The sequence below is a fragment of the Sapajus apella genome, unplaced genomic scaffold, assembly GCF_009761245.1.
Source record: "Sapajus apella isolate SASKATOON/1434 unplaced genomic scaffold, GSC_monkey_1.0 scaffold23, whole genome shotgun sequence".
NCBI lineage: Eukaryota > Metazoa > Chordata > Mammalia > Primates > Cebidae > Sapajus > Sapajus apella.
In genome coordinates, this window is record NW_022436963.1 from 27,598,557 (window position 1) to 27,618,445 (window position 19,889).

The 19,889-nt window shown below is 37.1% G+C and overlaps 1 protein-coding gene across 3 annotated transcripts in view; it reads left to right on the forward strand.

Annotated features, from left to right (window-relative positions):
• The window catches only part of CNTN6 (contactin 6), a 295,215-nt gene that overhangs the window by 173,206 nt on the left and 102,120 nt on the right, over nucleotides 1-19,889 (forward strand). For all 3 annotated transcript variants that reach the window (XM_032290508.1, XM_032290509.1, XM_032290507.1), the window contains exons 5-6: nucleotides 4,165-4,260; nucleotides 19,624-19,827. In XM_032290508.1, coding sequence (XP_032146399.1) covers nucleotides 4,165-4,260; nucleotides 19,624-19,827 — 300 coding nt within the window. The remainder of the gene's footprint in view (nucleotides 1-4,164; nucleotides 4,261-19,623; nucleotides 19,828-19,889) is intronic.

Here is a 19,889-nt window from a genome sequence, read left to right on the forward strand (position 1 = left end):
ACATTTAAACTGATGCAAGCCAAAGTCATAAAGGACTCCCAAGTCAAGGTAATAGTTGACATCAACAGCACCAACGTATGTAGGCTGATTTAGTTTTTCCATGGCCAAAGAAGAAAGGAAGCATATTTGATGTGAATTCCTCTATGAGAAACATAGCAGGCATGCCGGGTCCTAGATTAGTATAAAGCTAATGACTACTGATTGAGAGCAGGTGGAGAAAGGGAAGGGGGTGTAGCTGAGGATCAGTAGAGTTTATCTTAGTCAAATACTTTTATTATTAAAAGTATAGAAAATATAAGGCTTGCTAAATTTACATATCATAACTAGTGCATCTATTTTATTAAACTCATGCTTTACATGGATTGAAAAGCAATGTTTACAAGAAGAACACTGATATGGAAAGTAATATAGTTAGCAGAAATAAACTGTGGGTGTTTCAAATAAGATCATCTACAAAAATTTTATTGGAACTAGAATATGGTATTTGTCTTGTATTTTTAAATTAGCATGTCTGAACTTTGTATCAGTCAGAGGAAAATGTAATGATTGGCCCTAACCACTTGGAATGTCATAATCATAGTAGTTACCACTACCCAGTAGTAGTAATTACCAATATTCCAGGCTTTAGCCTAGTTACTTTACATTCATAATTTTATTTAATCCCTATAACAACCCTGCTAAAATAGGTATGTTCATTGCATCTTTTATCTTCGTAAATGACCTACCTAACACTCTCCCATCAGTTTGATTGAAAAATTTGAAACTACCCCCAAAATCTTTCTCATCTAACCTGGCAAAAACTCTGCAGTCCATCTTACATAAGCACATATATATTTTGTTTTGGTTTCTCCTTCCCTACAAAGGCCAATCCTTCCATTGGGCTCTCATTATCACCTTTTGGGCTTTACAAGGACCTTATTCTATCTGTGTCCTGAATCATCAATCTCTTTCTTTACTTGATCATTTATTTCAGTATAGTGACCTTACCCTCCACACCCTTTGGTATTCTTTCTAAATCTCACCTCTTATTCATAGCCAACTCAAGAGTTCTCATGACTGTGGTCTCCATGTCCTTAACTGCTATCTACTATCCACTTCTCTTCCCCAAACTCTATTGAAACTTTTCTTGCCAAGATCACATATGACCAACATGTTTTATCTTGTATGCTCACATATTATTCCACCTCTAGTTGTTGCTTTTTGCACACACTCTCACTCATCTCTGTGGTTCTCTACCTCTGTATATAGATATTTTCAAGGTTATCTCCAAGACAACTATCCATCAATTTGCTCATGCCGAAAGTTTAAGAGTCACCCCAGCAGGTTTACCTTCATAGCTATGACTTCAAATATGATGTATATGCTGATAAATCCCATTCTTAGCACTAAGCTTGTTTTCCTGCAACTAGATGGTCCTCTCTGGGGGTGATGGGAGACAGTGACAAATGATCAGGCATTAGATTCTCATAAGTAGTGTGCTACTTAGATCCCTCACATGTGCAGTTGACAATAGGGTTTGTGTGCTATGAGACTAATGCCACTGCTGATCTAATAGGAGGCAGAGCTCAGGCAATAATGTGAGTGAGGGTGTGTGGCTGTAATTAAAGATGAAGCTTTGCTCACTTGCCTGCCACTCACCTCCTGCTGTGTGGTTTGGGGTTGGAGATCCCTGTTTTATAATTATTTGTAATATTGTCGCTTAGATAGCTCATGGATAATACAAATTTAATAGACCCAAAATGAAATTCTTGAATTCCTTTAAATAATACCAATAATTTATTCCAATTAGACCACAGTAAGTTTGTTAAAAAAATAAGCAAAACAAAAAAATGTACAATATGTAATCTTTAGAATACATGATGGATAATCTCAACTTTCACATCTCCCATCCATTCCTCTAAGATAACCAATGTGCAGTTTTAAAAAGTCCATTCTATAACTTTATACCAATTTAACAAGATGCTCATATTAGATTTTGACTGATTTTTCTTCTGTAGTAGGATAATGATACATCAATATTTAGTGACTTTTTTTTTTTTTAGAAATATGACATTAAGAATATTCCAAGTCAAACCGTTTAGATTTGATGTATTCTCTCTAATCTTCAATGATACGACATTCTATGCATGTTCCAGATATGATTCAACGATGTGCACTGCTATATTATTAAATTATTTCCAATCCATATTATTAATATTTTAAATTTAAAGCAAATACATTATACACAAAAAGCCCACAATATCCTGCTTCCTATTGCACTTTCATTGAAACCTTGCCCATTATGCATTAACAACACTGGCTTCTATTCAATATCATGAAACTTCCCTGCATTTTTTTTATCCAGAAATTTAGTACTGTTTTCTTTTTTTTTTATTCTGGAAGAAATGCTTTCCTTGTTCCTTATCATCATAGGATGGCTGTGTCTTTCTCATCTATCAGATCATTACTCTCTTCATTTCTTTTACAGGATCTCTTGGGTAAAAAGTTAAACTGTTGTGACAGAGACCCAAAAACAAATGCCTCAAACAAGAGAGAAGTTTACTTATATGTAATATAATGATCTAAAGTTGATGTTCCAGGTTAGCCATGTTTCTACTCCAGGTAGTCACTCAAATACCCAGGTGAATGGTGGCTCTTTTGCGTTCAACATATGGCTTTCCAGATCTTCCATATCACTGGCAATTTAGGTGGAGTGGTGGTAGGTAGATCAGAAACATCAAAATTTGTGGAGATTTCCTCCCAAACATACTAAGTGCAAGTTTCACTCATCATTTTTGCTTGCCATATTTAGCTGCAAAGAAGTCTGGGAAATGTAATCTCTGGTTATACAAGCATGTTTGATCAACAAGTCTACTATCATGGAAGAAGGGAGACTAGATCTTGGTAGACAATTTCAGTCTATGCTCAGAACACTTACCACAATTTGTAAATGATGTATTTGTTTGTTTTTAAAACAATCTTCTGATCTTCCTATTAGATAGTAAGCACAGTAAGCGTAAAATACCTGCTTCTTATATTGTTTTATTCACAACTAAACCTCCTGCCCTAAATACAACTTCTGTCTTTTAGTAGATTCTCTTTTTTTTTTTTTTTTTTTTTGAGATTGAGCCTGACTCTGTCGCCCAGGCTGGAGACTAATTCTGGTGTGGCTCCAACTCCCAGGCTGGAGTGCAATGGTGCTATCTTTGCTCATTGCAACCTCCACCTTCTGGTGGAGGGTTCAAGCAGTTCTCAAGCCTCAGCCTCCTGACACAGATGGGATATGGGTGTGTGCCACCGTGTCTAGCTAATTTTTGTAATTTTAGTAGAGGTAGGGTTTTGCCATAATGGCCAAGCTGGTCTCAAACTTCTGGCCACAAGTATTCTTCCCTCGTCAGCTTCCCAAAGTGCTGGGATTACAGGAGTGAGCCACCACACCTAGCCTAGTAGGTTAATTCACTAAATAACTGATTGAATGAATGAAAGGATTTTAAAGGTAAAGAAACTGAGGCTCAAAGAATTTAAACAATTTAAGAGAATGGGTGACCATTATTCAGGAAGGTGGAAAAATGTATGCCTCAGATAGATGGCTTAACAAGGTAACTAGTAAGCACTCTGAATTTCTGTGATTCTGTTATGTAGGAAATCACCACATTCCAAATAAGATCATGAGCCTGCTTTGTAAAGGAATAACTCAAGAGAAAATTGAAAATATACTTTCTGTCTCATTGGTTCTGTCACAGAGAACTCTTTCCCTCACACTATTACATCCTAAATTCTCATAGATGCCAACCACATATTAAAATGGCAACCATTAATCTAAGATGCTGGAAGACTGCAGCAAACTTGTGACATACCTTTTTAAAATCACACCTTCCTTGGACAGGTTTGCCTGTAAATATGCGTTGGGTGTAACAGATTTCCTGCTAGGCTACACTGGAAGAACAAAAGTAAACAGATAGTATTATCTTTATCACATACTGTGTTTAATTAAAAAGAAAGAAAGAAACACAAGATTTTGCAAGATAATAATCAGTGCAGTTAAATTGATTGTCAACTGTCTTCTGATCAGCAAAGTATGAGTATTCATTCCCCTTAATAATAAAAATACTCTGGAGATTCTTCTTTCAAATGTTTCTTCTGCAAAGTAACTAATTATAAATCTGATTTTCTTTGTTTTCCAAGATATTGAAGACTTTGAAACTAAAACAAGAAGCACAGTATCTGTCCGAGAAGGTCAAGGTGTGGTGCTTCTCTGTGGTCCACCACCACATTTTGGAGGTATGATGGGGTAATTTGGGTCACATCATTAATGTGGTCACTTGGAGAGTGACGTGACCACATCAGGTCTTAGAGTCAATGATAATGTTTCATCAAATCAAAGGAACTGTGAAATCTTTTCAAGCTCATCTACTGCATACAAGCAGTTCTATATTCAAATGTTTTCTACTAAAAATATTTGTTTAAGCCTCCGCACAGCAAATATGTCTTTAAGGAGATACAGCATGGCATTGTACGTAGGGTGAGTACCAGGGCTTTGTTGAGAAACTGACCACAGCTATAATTTGGTGCTGTGACAGGCAAACTTCATGACAAGGGGGCAATTTATTTAACCCACCTTGAGGCTTGCTTTTCTCCTCTATAAAATAGAAACATTAACCGATGTTTGTGTTTAGTTTTGTTGCAAATGTTAAATGAGCTAATAAATGTAAATTAAGTAGTGTAATGACTAGTAGTTTAATAAGCAACGAAAGTTAAGATTTTTACTACATTTTTATTTTTGAGCTCTATGAAGCAAATTCCAACCAACACTCCTCTTGGTAACATCACATTAATTATTGAACAAGATAATTACCCATTAACTGGAAGCAAATTCTGTATAGCACCAAATCAGAATGTCTCCCAGCAATAGTAAAAATCAAGCAATAAATGCCAACCTCTACTTTGGAAGACTCTGGATTGGTCAGTGGATTGCCTGTTGTCAGGTGTCCAAAGCACTTACTGATTCTCATCCCTTTGGGAAGAAATGTCCCAAATTTCACATAATTTGGTAAACTTAGTCATGAGTCTCAACTAACAGTGAACCTGGAGGAGGTAATGTGAAAACATCCATGGAGTCATTTGGTACAATCCAATATCACTCTGACTATACAAAACACAGACTCAAGGACTTTAACATGTATTAGATTCTTGAATTTTCACAAAAACTTATAAGAGATATATGAGTATAATTATTGTTTTACAGGCTGAGTACACTGTAGAGAGGTAGAAAGATGTTAATTAACTGGTCCAAGGTCACGCAGCTGGCAGGCAATGAAGCCAGTATTCAAATCTGGGAAGTCTGTCTCCCAGACCCTCAGCTCTTAACTATAACTACCCTTATTATAGTTGATTTCCACTCTGGAACAGGAGAACTTTTAATATATGTAGGACAGACGTTTAAAAATAAAATTTAAGCAATTTACTTTTAGTGTTGAACCAAATATTATTTATGAGCCATGAGAAACTTGAAAGTATTTTTCTATTATTGTTTTTACACAACCTCATACATTTCCATTAGCAAAAGAAAAGAAAGTTAATTCAAAGTTAGCAATATCTTATTCAGTATTATAACAGAGTATTATGGCATTACATTCACCTGAAATGACAGGGGAGAGTTGCACTGCTTTTAACGCTAAATTGAGATAAAATAATATTGTTGCGGAGCACACAAAAATTGCTCAGGCTTTTTGTTGATGCTGATTTTTTAACTATATAGAAAACTATTTTCCAGCACCATAATCTAAGATGACAAAACATGCAAAATCATATCAGTTTCTGCTGTCCGTCTATGTCGTTTTATGCTCTGATATTATTCAAAGATTCTTTACACTTCTGAAAATTGTTTTCAAGTTTGTTTAGTTGGGAATAGAAGAAATGTCAAATATTTGTAAATGAATCAGCTCTATATGTAAAAAATAAAAAAATGTACACAAGGATATATAAGGCAGGCAGACAGGAAACACTTGTTCATTACCTTGTCACCTATCAATAGTAAAGAATATGTTGATCTTCTTAAAGCATGTGAGGCCCTCATTATAATGGTGCCCCTGGGATTAATGCCATAAAATTAAGTCACAGATGTACAAAAACTGCCTTAAATTAAGACCTTTGTAACTGAATAATTTTGCTGCATGGGGAGTAAGGGCAAACATATCTGATACCAATTTTTTTTTTTTTTTTTTTTTTTGAGATGGAGGCTTGCTCTGTCTCCTAGGCTGGTGTGCAGTGGCAAGATCTAGGCTCACTGCAACCTCTGCCTCCCAGGTTCGAGTGATTCTCCTAACTCAGCCTCCTGAGTAGCTGGGATTATAGGTGCACACCGCCACACCCAGCTAATTTTTATATAAAAATATAAAGTAGAGATGGGGTTTTACCATGTTGGCCAGGCTGGTCTCGAACTCCTGACCTCAGGTGATCCGCCTGCCCTGGCCTCCAAAAGTGCTGGGATTGCAGGTATGAGCCACCATGCTTGGCCCCAAATTTAATTATGTTACAAGTAGCATCTTATCACAATTCCAAGCATACTTGTTGGCTGAAAAGTGTTTCTTGCTAAAGTTAAAATCCCTGTCTCCTTGATGACTTGCAGTTAAGGGACACTCTCAACTTGTAGAGGCTGCTGAATTTCTTGCAATGAGCATTTGTCCATTGTCAAAGCCAGCAACAGAGAATCTCTCTCACATGAAGTCCCTCAAATACTTCAAGCTTCATTAGCTAGGAAGAGACCCATCTCTTGTAAGGGCTTACCGGATAAGAATCATGCCCACAAAAGCTGAAGTCAGTTTCTTTAAATCAACTTGTGCCATCTAATTCTTATCCAGTCATGAGTGTGATCTTTTATGCTGTTACAAGTCCCACTCACACTCTGATGAAGAGAGTTATACAAGGGCATGGGTCATTGAAGGTCATCTTAGAATTTTGTCCTACAATATGTTTTTCAAGCATTTTGTCTTCTATTTACAATCTCCCTAAAAACTCTATATTTCCTACCACACTTGGCTTTCACAGAGCAATGTCCTAGAAACATATTAGTGGGGGCATACAGAGTTAACAGGGCACTGTAAAGTAAATGTTGGCATGGCTAAATTATTTTTTAAATCTCATGTGTAAATATTTAAAAAGCTCATAATAAAAAGTACCATAAGCTTCACAGAGATAGAAGGCCATAAAGGATGGATTTTTTTTTTTTCTTTTGGCAGAGTCTCATTCTGTTGCCAGGCTGGAGTGCAGTGGCACGATCTTGGCTTACCGCAACCTCCACCTCCCAGGTTCAAGGGATTCACCTGCCTCAGCCTCCCTAGTAGCTGGGACTACAGGCATACATCACCATGCCCGGCTAATTTTTGTATTTTTAGTAGAGATGGTGTTTCACTATGTTGGCCAGGCTGGTCTCAAACTCCGAACCTCGTAATCTGCCTGCCTCAGCCTCCCAAAATGCTAGAATTACAGGCATGAGCCACAGTGCTTGGCAAAGACTGAAATTTTTACAGCAAATTTTTGGCAATTTAGTCTGTTGTCTTTTTCAGCATAACCAGTCAGCAAGAATGAGTCTCACAGGGAGTTCTGCAGCAAGGGGGAAATCACATTAAACTTGCCATTATCAGAACATCCTGAATTCTTTATGCTTTCTTTTTAGTGTATTCACATAAATATATAAAAACCTTTTTTTTAAACGAGGAAAGCCTATCAAATACATTTTAGTCTGATATCTGTATATCTATGTATCTATATCTATAACCTTATAAGAGAGTAAGAAAAAGTATCAACATCACTAAATTTTATAAATTTACCCAGCAAAGAATGGCTCCAGTTTTCAAAAACAAAACAATAAAATGTCTAGATGGCTTTTCCATGTAAATGATTAGCCACAACCCCATGAAATAACCAACATAAACCGAATAAACACTTTTACAAAGTTGTCCTTTCTTCTGCATAAACAAAAGGAGACCTGACTCCAGTATAGACCTTCTGTGGATACTTTCTACGTAGTTTTGAGGCACAAACACAGATGTGTTGCTCCTGTATAAAGGGAGGGTTTGACAGGGAAAGGTTATTCTAGCAGAGAAGGCATCACAGTGAAAAAGAAAATGAACCTAGGCAATAATGCCAGGACACAGTCCAAGACACTCTATTTTATTATTTCAAAATACGGAAGCAGAATAGGCACCATTCTCTATAATCTGAGTGGAGGAGCATATCTGTTTTTTAATCCTATTTCCTAATCAAAGATGAGTTTTGTGATTTTAACTGAATCTCTGACCTTAGGACCAGACTCAGCTCTTGTTCTGATCTTCCCAAAAAGTCTTATCTGTAAAATTCTGAGAAATGTAGGTTTAACAACGCTTTGTAAGGACAGAACAGAGAGGACTACAATGCACACCTGATTACAAACTTCAGAGATTCCTGTTAGATATTTCCTTCATTTCTCTAAAGGCTCTCTTACTGGTAGGCTATGACTTCCTGCATCTTCGAAACAATCTCCAACAAGTCTCTCAATTATCTATTATAATTCTTCTCCATTTGGACACCCATCTCAGAAAAATTCAATTCTCCTTTAGCTTCTCAGTGCTTGGCAGAACCAAAATTTAGTAGATGGCCAAACAAAAATATTCCATTTCTTCTACTATGTCCCTGCAGGGTTCTAAGGTCATTCTTTGGGTCAAGCAACAGAAAGAAACAACACAAAAGTTTTTTGTCTTTTTGAGACGGAGTCTTGTCCTGTTGCCCAGGCTAGAGTGCAGTGGCGCCATCTAGACTCACTGCAACCTCCACCTCCCAGGTTCAAGCGATTCTCCTGCCTCAGCCTCCTGTGTAGCTGGGACTACAGGCACCTGCCACCACACCTGGCTAATTTTTTGTGTTTTTAGTGGAGATGGGTGGGGTTGGTTGCCAACTACTGGCCTCATGTGATCCACCCACCTTGGCCTCTCAAAGTGCTGGAACTGTGGTGTGAGCCACCATGCCCAGCCCACAAAACTTATTTTATATTTATTTTATTTATTTATGGGCATATGGTATCACCGAGCCTTTGGCTGATCTTTGAGCAGTATGCAGAGAGGTCTTTCCACTATGGATTCTCACTTAACCCAAGAGTGAGATTTTGTCAAGTTTCAGTCACTCGTCACAAAAAGTCTGCACAAACTATTTGCAACACAGCTGAAGGCAGAATTTCTGTTACATTTTGGAATAAACATAATGCCCTTGAAACCAAAAGTGAAGGAGAAATATGAAAAGAAGCACTCAATAAACTTTCAAGGGTCCGGTGAGTTAGCCTAGCCTCATAGGAAATTTTATTTAAAAATGACAGAATGAAGCAATAATACATGTTATCCACAATAATTAAAATCACCTTTACTATGTAGTAATAGTTTCATTTTATCCAAAGTAAAGAACACTCTTTCCCTTTGTTGGATGGATATGGAACTCTCAATCCCGGGCTCATAAAAATTATAGGTTTAAAATTTGTTTTAGAGAAAATGGTCCATAGTCTCCTCAGATCTAACTTTTAGGCTGGTAGAACAATTGAATTGATGCCAGAAGTTTGGATCATCTATGTCGGTAGCAGGAAGATGGCACTACTGTCTGAGCCCGCTATTTGTATTTGCATCAATAAATATGTTGACAATTCCACTTAAATTAAAAGTCACTTCAAGCAAAGCCTCACAATTGTGTTATAGAATAAAGAGGAAAATTATATAGAGAAAAAAGTGCTAAATTTCAATATCCCCTTCCTCTAGTTGGTGTATTTGCTGTTTCTGGAGTAAATGAAGGTGCTTTTGTCTTAGTGGGGAGGTCAAATTGACAGTGGGTATGTTACTTGAGGCTCTTTGAATGTGTAAAAGTCAGACAGGCCCAATAGTTGCCTGTTGGTATAATAATAATAATAATAATGATAATAACCATAACCATCATTATTGAACTTGTTATTCATGCGACAAATATTTATTGTGTAGTTACTAAGTGTCACTCATTTGTTTTGCATTTTAGTGATAAAGTGGAGAAGAGAGACAAAGTTTAGCTCCATGAATCTTATAATAAAGAAATATAAAGCATTACAAGTAGTAATAAAAGCCAGAAGAAAAATAAGAGGGGATAGGTAATAGATGTTGCTATTGTATATTCTAAGGTAAAAGAAGGTTTCACTGTCATTTGAGCAGACAAAGAAGTGATGGAGTGAGACATATTAAGTGAAGGCAGTTCAGGCAGAGGAAATAGCATGTGTGAAGAACCTGTGGGGAAACCATGTCTAGCATGTCGCAAGAATAGCAATGAGGTCAGCATACGTGAAGTAAAATGAGCAAACATGAGAAGAAATGAGGACATACAGCCTTACGTTCAGACATTTTAGGAAGTTTGCCTTTTCCCGTGAGTGAGATTAAAATTCATTGGACGATATTCAGCACAGTGACATGCTTTCTCTGACTTTCATGTTTAAAAATTTACTCTGGATAATAGATCACAGAGGGGCAAGAATACAAGCAGTTAAAAAGTGATTGTGTTAATTCAGGTGAGAGATAATGGTGGCTTGGACCAAGTAGATTGCCGTAGACAGTTGGATAATTGCCAGTCTTCAGTATATATTTATAAGGTATAACTAAAATAATTTTCTGAAAAATTAAATGAGGCTTATAAGAGAAAGAGAGGAGTAAAAGATAACTCCAAGGATTTGAGGCTGAGCAACTGGAAAAATGGAGTATCATTTATTGGGGTGGAGTTGATGAAGGGGGAGCATGTTTAGGGATGGAGTAAATCAGGAATTTGTTTAAGGAGATGTTAATGTTCAGATGCCAATTAGATACAAGAGCGAAAATTTATAGCTGGCAGCTGGATTACATGTCTAGGCCAAAAGATCTGGTTTAAAGAGCTAAATTTGGAGCTCACCTTTTATAAGTAATATTTAATACTATATAATCGGATAAGATTATGAATACTTACTATGTACTAGGCACTCAACTCAGCATTTAGAATACCTCAACTCAGCATTTAGAATACCTCAACTCATTTAACATTTTAAGGGAAGATATCTCAATTTTATAAGTTGAGTATTGTGTTAAAATTGTTAATGTTAACTAACAACTATAGTTAACTAAACTAAACTAACAACATAACTTGGCCAAGATCTTGTCTCTGGAATTCTAAAGATCCTGTCTAAACACCAGTGCATTTATTCTACTCTCTAATTTTTTCTGGCATAATCTGGTCCATAAGAGATCCTTAAAAGTTATTAAATAACACAAGGAGATATCAAGAGTTCTTGCCTTGGCCAGTCACCTCTCTAGAAAGTTTATTTCTTTAAATCCCATGCTGCACATTCCTTCCCTCCACTTTCAGACTCCATTCACTCTTAAAAAGACTGTTTTCCTTGCTTTCCAGCATATCAAACAGAACTCTCCTATTGCAATCTGTTATCATGTGTAGAACTCTGGGTTTTCCAACACTGGTACACATTGTGGCTGTAGGGCCAGAGGCTGGTGAGACAGGGAGTAATTCTTTATTGGAGGAACTGCTCTGCACATTGTTAAGATGTTTAGCAATATCGCTGGCTTTTACTCAATAGATGCCAATAGCACTCCCTCCTCCAATTATGAGAAAAATATGTCTTCGGATATTGCCATATATCTTCTAGAGGGCAAAATTATCCTTAGTTAAAAACCACTGGGACAGCCCATCTCTTACATTCACCGTATTAAATTCATCCATAGAGGGTGGGAATTAGGAAGAAAAATAAAAGTCTAGTCCTAGTATATTTGTATCCTATGACTTGTTCAGCCTTCCTGAGAATTGGAGGTTTCCTAGCAATTCACTCAGAAGCTGGCTGAAAGATAAGAGTCTTGTGGGACTGGTTTTGCAAAGTATAAGTCAAAAGACCTCACTGATAAAATCAGATATGGTGAAGAAGCCAGCCAAACCCACCAAAACCAAGATAGTGACAAAAGTGATTTATAGTCCTCCGCTCTGCTCATTATTTGCTAATTAATATGTGTTAGCTTGCTAAAAGACACTCTCACCAATGGCATGACAGTTTACAAATGCCATGGCAACTTCCCGAAGCTACCCAATATAGTCTAAAAGTGGAAGGAACCTTCAGTCTTGGGAATTCTCCTCCCCTTTCCCAGAAAATGAATGAATAATCCACCCTATGGTTAGCATATGAGCAAGGAATAACCATAACAATAGCCAACAAGCAGCCCTTTGGGCTGATCTGCCTATGGAGTAACCACTCTTATTCCTTTACTTTCTACTTGCTTTCACTTTATACTGCTGGCTGGCTCTTGAATTCCTTCCTGTGCAAAGACAAGAACCCATGTGGACTTCCAGGCTGAACCCCAGTTTGGGTGTTTGCCTTGGGACAGCTTGTTTTCATTCCTTCTCCAAGTACGGTTGGCCAGTGTATAATCAGTTCTATAGTTCTTTGGAACTAAACAATAATACTAACCTATGACACCTTATTTAGCTGTCATTCGTAGGCCATGAAGACCACCATTGCCTTGATTCCAAACAGTAGCTGTATAAATCAGAAGGGACCCAGTAAAATCCAGGTGATCAAGCAGTAATTGTGGAACAAATGGGAATTCAAATAGGAGTGGATTTTAAAGGCGTCAAGCCCTTTTCTGGGTTACATCATAAACTTCCTCGGGACTAGTATCAGAGACGTCAGTCCAGAAAAGGAATTATTCTTGGATTAGGTTTTTGCCACTGAGCTAGCATAACCATAATTTACCATCCAAGAGTCAGTCACATTTAACCCTGGAGCACTACACAAGATTTGCAGTAAAGTACACACATTCTGGACTATTCCAAAGGGGGGATTTACTGAGTAAATCTGAGCACTAGACTTCAAGCTCTTTATTCTATTCATTTATTTTCTACCTCAGGAAACATGCTACCAATTTTGAGATCTGTTCTGCAGTGCCAATAGAAGTTCTCAGTGTCAATGTTTATCATGAATTATTTTTTCTCTAATAAAAATTACATGCTATATAATGGGTATAATTGCATATATCTTTCTTGTTTGTATTTTAAACATTACAGTACAAGATATAGGGCTGTAAAAGATGTCAAAATATAATCATGCTCTAGGGAAAATAGGATTTGTTGTATGCTTGAGAGAGCAGCAGATAGAGTCTTCAATTGCTTACTGCAGATTTGCCATTTCTAATCATAATAAAATTGTAGAAGATGGTGTCATTGTGAAACTACAAAAAATGTTTCAGGAAGGACCAATTATCATTCAACTCTAATGCTACTGCTGAATCATCACAGGGAAAATGCATCACAATCATTAATAACCGATAAATGTCATAGATGGTGGAGAAAATATTTAAAAATTCAATGGTTTCAACCTAAGTGGCTCATAAATTATACATTTAATTAAGAAAAGCCAAATGGGAAGGTTTTTAACTTCCAATTTGGAAGGTAGTTGTTTTTTTTTTTCTTTCCCTATTAAAAGATATACAAATTAAGCACAGCAGTGGCTGATGCTGGAACAAAATTGATAAAAGCCCCCATTGCAGGCCGGCTGTTCGGATGAATGGGAAGAGCCAGCCCATGGCAACAAGGGAGCAGGGCAGGATGAGGAATACTATGACAGCAAAGACTTGCAGCTTTACATCTCCACCAATTCAGAGGGCACAAAAGGGTACCTGGATTGTACTCCCAGAGCTGCTGCTAACTCTATTCCCCTCTGCTGCTTCACTTGTAAAAATGAATAGGTTGGACTGGCAGGTCTCACAAATCCTTGCTATCCCAGACCTTTTATGAATTTAGAAACTGAGAAACTGCCTCTTCTCCAGACTCCAACACACCACTCATACACAAATATACAAGGTGGCCAACTGTTCTGAATCCAAGTATTTCCCTTCCCAGTGTCATTATGCAGAGGGGACTGAGTTTTACCGTTTTCATCAATGATTTTCAAAGTGTAGATCCAGATCCCCCAGTGTCATTGTCACCTGGGAGCTTGTTAGCAATGCAGATTTTCTGGCTCCACCCCAGACTTATTGAATCACAACGTCGGAGGCTGGAGCCCAACTGCTTGTGTTTAGCAAGTCTTCCAAGAGATTCTAATGCATGGTAAAGCTTTAGAACCTCTGCTTCAGAGAGGCCCATTTAAGAGGGAAAAGTTACTTCTTCAAGTTTTTATATCTATTCTACTCCCTGCTAATATTAGCAATAAGTACTTTACAGTGATTTCAAATGGCAGTTTAACTTATTAATCTATGAGATTCTTAAAAAATTGGATGTAGAACAAGCAATGTCAATGGGGGAGGACATGAACAGTGAGGAATACTTGTCTTAGAATGTGAGAAGGGTTGGTTACTTGTGGAGCTTGGGATTTGGGAAGGAAGGTTAAAGGTGTGGAGGAAGAGCCAAGGAGAGGAAATGAACATAGAAAAAGAAGATCAATTTTAAAGACATTGAAAAGTAGAAAGGCATTGTTATGGAAATGGGTCTAGATCCAGATTCCAAGAAAGGGTTCTTGGATCTTGCACAAGAAAGAATTCAGGGCGAGTCCATTAAGTGAAAGCAAGTTTATTAGGAAAGTAGCAGAATAAAAGAATGCTCTACAGACAGAGCAGCCCTGAGGGCTGCTGGTTGTCCATTTTTATGGCTATTTCTTGATCATATGGTAAATAAGGAGTGGATTATTCATGCCTCCCCTTTTTAGACAATTTAAGATAACTTTCTGATGTTGCCATGGCATTTGTAAATTGTCTTGGCACTAATGGGAGTGTAGCAGTGAGGACGGCCGGAGGTCACTGTCATTGTCATTGTCTTCTTGGTACTGGTGTATTTTAGTGGGCTTCTTTACTCCAGCCTTTTTTTTTATCAGCAAGGTCTTTATGATCTGTATCTTATGCTGACTTTCTATCCCATCCTGTGACTTAGAACGCCTTAACTTTCTGGAAATGCAACCCAGTAGTAGGTTTCAACCTCATTTTACACAGCCCCTATTCAAGATGGAGTTGCTCTGGTTCAAAGGCATCTGACAGTATCATTAGAAAAAGAGTGAAGATTTGGCATCTGCAGGATCTATGTTCAAGCCCTACTCCTCCCACGTGTTATGAATACAATTTTGGGAAATTACCTTTATACTGTTAGTTCCTGAACCTCTCTCTATAACAGAGATATTTTTCCCCCATTTATTTATTTTATTGCATTTTAGGTTTGGGGGTACATGTGAATAACATGCAAAATTGATGCATAGGTACACACGTGGCAGTGTGATTTGCTGCCTTCCTCCCCATCACCTACATCTGGCATTTCTCCCCTTGCTATCTCTCCCCAGCTTCCCACCCCCCACCGTCCCTCCCCTATTTCCCCCCAACTGACCCCAGTGTGTAGTGCTCCCCTCCCTGTGTCCATGTGTTCTCATTGTTCAACACCCGCCTATGAGTGAGAACATGCAGTGTTTGATCTTCTGCTCTTCTGTCTATTAGCAATATGTTTTAGCCTCATAAAGCAATTGCTGACATGATGAAAGTTTTTTCAAAATTTATTATTAATCTTTATGTAATCGTTCTTATTTCTGGACTAGATTCTTCCAGGAGCTTCTAAATATTCCACTATTAAAGAAGAATACACCACAAGTAGGAATGGTTTGGAAAGTTTTAGCAGCTAAGGTAAAAATGAATTCACCAAGGGAGAGAGGAAAATTACAGTACCCGGTCACAAGATTACAGGTTGAAGAATACAAAGATTTCTTGGGCACTAGTGGCAACCTGTAATTTTTTTTAAGTGAAAGGAGTGACATTGGATTTCAGAGAGCTAAAGCTTATTTCTCTCCACAAATACGCATTGAATAAGGATCCATAAGCTGAGACACGGCCCTAGGAATTTGCTCAAGATTGTCTTTATTTCACAAACAGTTCAAAAGATGAGGAGTCAATGACAACAGGAGAATCTGAACTATATTTTTCCCTCCTTTTTATATTGAAGAAAAATTTACTATCTAGACAACTCTGGTTTCAAACAAAAACCCTTTGAGCGTCTCTTTGGTGGAGACAGCAACAGGCTTAGAAGTGAGGCAGCAAAGGACATCAGTAAAGAAACTTTGAAGCAAGAGACCACATGGAACGATGAAAGACTCCAACAGGGACTTGCAAAAGAAAATAAAGACTCAATACATGAGAACAGCATAAGAATCTCAAAGCATTTTTCAAAAATAAAAAGCAAATTGCATTTATGCATATTTGATCCAAAAGCATAGACTCTCGTAGGGAGATCAAAGGAATGTTGAGGGTGGAGTAAACCATTCATAGAAGCTAAGCTTTAACCTCCATCCATTGTCAAAATATCTTTTTGTGTGTGTGTGTGATTGTATGATTTGTTTGGTTTTTTTTTTCCCATTTATTTATTTTATTGCATTTTAGGTTTTGGGGTACATGTGAAGAACATGCAAGATTGTTGCACAGGTACACACAAGTGTTCATCCATACACAGCTTGATCATGTCTAATGATAAAGAGCTCACTACCTAGTAAATCATCTACTACTATCCTAAAATTTAGACTGTTCTTCATTATATTAAGTCTAACAGCATTCTGTCACCTCCAGCAGCCACAAGTTCTACTTTTGCCTTCCCAACATTGATAGAGAGGGTTTTATTTAACTTTTTATACACGTGGCAGCCCTTCAATGTATAAAGACAGCTGTAATATGCTTCCAAAATCTTTTTTTCCAGTGCTAAAATAAAGGTTGTATCATTTTCTTTTGTGACTAGCCTTTGCTACATTTTGTTTTTTATCTCTTGATAAACTTGAGATGTTTAATTCCTCTTTCAATAATGGGTGCTCTTAACAAAATATTTTAGTCAATTGCATGAGTCATTTGGAGGGTGTTAAAAACACAGATTCCACAACACCTGGCTTAGACAGAATAAATAGAACTAACTTGCTAAGAATTGAGTTAGCTATTTGTATTTTAACGAGCTTCCTTCGTGATTCTAATGTGCATCAGGTTTGGGAATTAATGCCTGAATAAAACATAAAACACCAATTTGAACAGTTCAGAGTAACAATAAGAAATGCTATCCATTCTGTTTTTACAAGTTGCACCTCATTCTGGTGTTTAGTCTTTCTGACACTATTCTTGTCCTGTTTTTTCTTTCTTCAATTTATACCAAAAAATGGTTATTAAGTTAAAATTCTAATATGACAGAAACACATTACAAAGAGAGTAAAAGCCTTTTGTATTTCCCTCCACCCACTCTGAGAAAACCACTGTATACATCTCCATGTTTTTAAATGTAATAATCTGCATAAACATCGCAAGCACACACACACACACACACACACACACACACACACACACACACGTTCCAACACTCATAACATGCTTTTTACATAAAACTGCTGGCTGCTTAGGTATTTTTTCCTACCTGACACTACTTTTATAGATTAAATGACACTTTTTGCATTTTCTCACTTCGTGCACAAGTAGCATTTGCTGTGTTACTGTTATTCCTGGTCAAATCTTTACCTCATGTCTTCTTCATTCCTGGGGATGGTATCTGGATTCTGTCTGCAGAGGTAAACTTCTTTTTACTGACATTATTTATAAATTATTGTGAAAAAGTAATTCTTTTGCTCCTTCCCACTATTAATATATTCACTGTTTCCTTCTCTTTCCTTCATTTCACCTTTCCTTTCTTCCATTTTTTCTTTCTCCCTTTTTTCTTTCTTTCTTCCTAAAAATCTCATTCCTTAAGTGTATGGTTCATGCTTTATACATTTTTGTTTTCTTGATGGAAGGGATGATAAATTGACAATATTCCTTCATTCCCACTTTCAAGAGTTTGTCTCTACAGATCAGATTTAAGTCCAAAATAGGTGTCAGTTTCTTTTGCCACCATGTACTTTTGGTAATTTAAATTTAGCAAGGTTAGTGAAGAATGTTTCAGATGGTCTGTTCCCAGCTGAGGAAGCCTACTGGAACATACCAGAAATAATTTGTTTCTTTTGTTTCTGCCATGTCTTGCTTCTGTGCCAGCTTTTAATATAAGTACAGTTGGCAAATAGGAACTCATCTCTCTGGACAAGAGGCTCCAAGATGCATAAACTGCTTCCCTGTGAGCTGTGATTCCAAAATGTGTGAGGGGCCATCCAAGTGAAGGCTTTTTTTGTTTTTACTTAGCTGCTGTGCATTCCCCTTCTTAACCCTGAGTACCTATATATACACTCTACCTATTCGAGGGGTCCCCTTTGGACCAACTGTATTCTTCCACTTACCTAGACGTAGTTCTGTTCTACCTAGTTTTCACAGTACAGCTAATTTTTTAGCTTCAGGAAGAATTAAATTCACTAAACTTTAAAACATATGAATATTTACCTTTGCTCAAAAATTTCTGGCTAAAAAAGAAATTGACGGCACATGATTTTTGTGATGCTATGGGACAACTGAAACCCTCAAATATTGCTGGTGGAAGTATAAACTGGTACAACCACTTTAGAAAATTCTTTTGACATTTCCTATTAAGTTAAACATACAGCTACATTATGGCTTACTCCTAGGAACCTAACCAAGAAAAATAAAAATGTACACAGACAGTCTTAGACAAGCATGCTTATTTCAGCCTAATACATAATGACCTCAATCTGGAAATAATCCAAATGCTCATCAACAGAAAGGTGTCTAAACAAATTATGATATATTCATAAAATTGAATACCATCCACAATATAATGGAAGAAAGGACTTACAGTCATGACAACAATAGATGAACCTTAAAATTATGTTAAATGAAAGAAATCAGACATAAAATAGTCCATCTTGTTTGATTTCTATGACATACAAATGATAGCAGAAATAATTTATGATGCTAGAAATCCAGTAGTGGTTGCAGTTGCAGAAAAAAATGCCTATAATGCCTTTGTCAAAGCATATGTCATCCTACATTGAGATTATCCACATTATTGGCAATTAGCAGTGGCTGATGTGACCTTCATAGCACACAGATTTTGTTTGGTTTTACTCTAAGACCTAAAACTGTCACAGAATACCTGCTTAGAAATTATGTAATAATCAGGCCAGTGCAGTGGCTCATGCCTGTAATCCTAGCACTTTGGAAGGCTGAAGCAGGAGCATCACTTGAGCTCTGGAGTTCGAGATCAGCCTGGGCAACATAGTGAGACCCTGTCTCTATAAAAATATAAGGAAATTATATGATGATCAAATGAATGAACTTCAAGATCTGTGGTAGAGCTCTCAAACTTAAATTTTTAACAAGTACCTGCAAGTATGTTTAATTCTTCTGATAATGCATTGAGAAACATTGCTTTGAAGCAGCATAACTTTTGCTGAAGGAATTCAGTGTATATATATCTTATGGCATTTCTTAATAAACTCATCCACTTACTTCCTTAACATCCTATTGTTACATCTTTAATCTCAAAACGTCAATGATGGCAAAGTGCCCAGATAATTTATCATCAAAACTGAGATATATTTCAATGTAAGGGAACATTACAATTACCCCAGATGACAGCTATTGAGCAAATAGAGGCACAATTTTCTTCTAGTTATGGGGAAGTAAGACAAAGAATTTTCAGATATGAATGAATGCAGTAAGGAAAGTATGATTTTGGTTTTCTTTTTCTGTTTTTCAGATTTATCTTATTCATGGACCTTCAATGATAACCCCTTATACGTCCAAGAGGACAATAGGCGATTTGTATCTCAAGAAACGGGAAACTTGTACATTGCCAAAGTGGAACCATCAGATGTGGGCAACTACACTTGCCTTATAACAAACAAGGAGGCCCAGAGAAGTGTTCAAGGTCCACCCACTCCATTAGTGCAGCGTACTGATGGTAAGATAATGAGTTATCTTGGGAATATACTTTATCTGTGGCCCTTAAAGCCTGGGAAGATC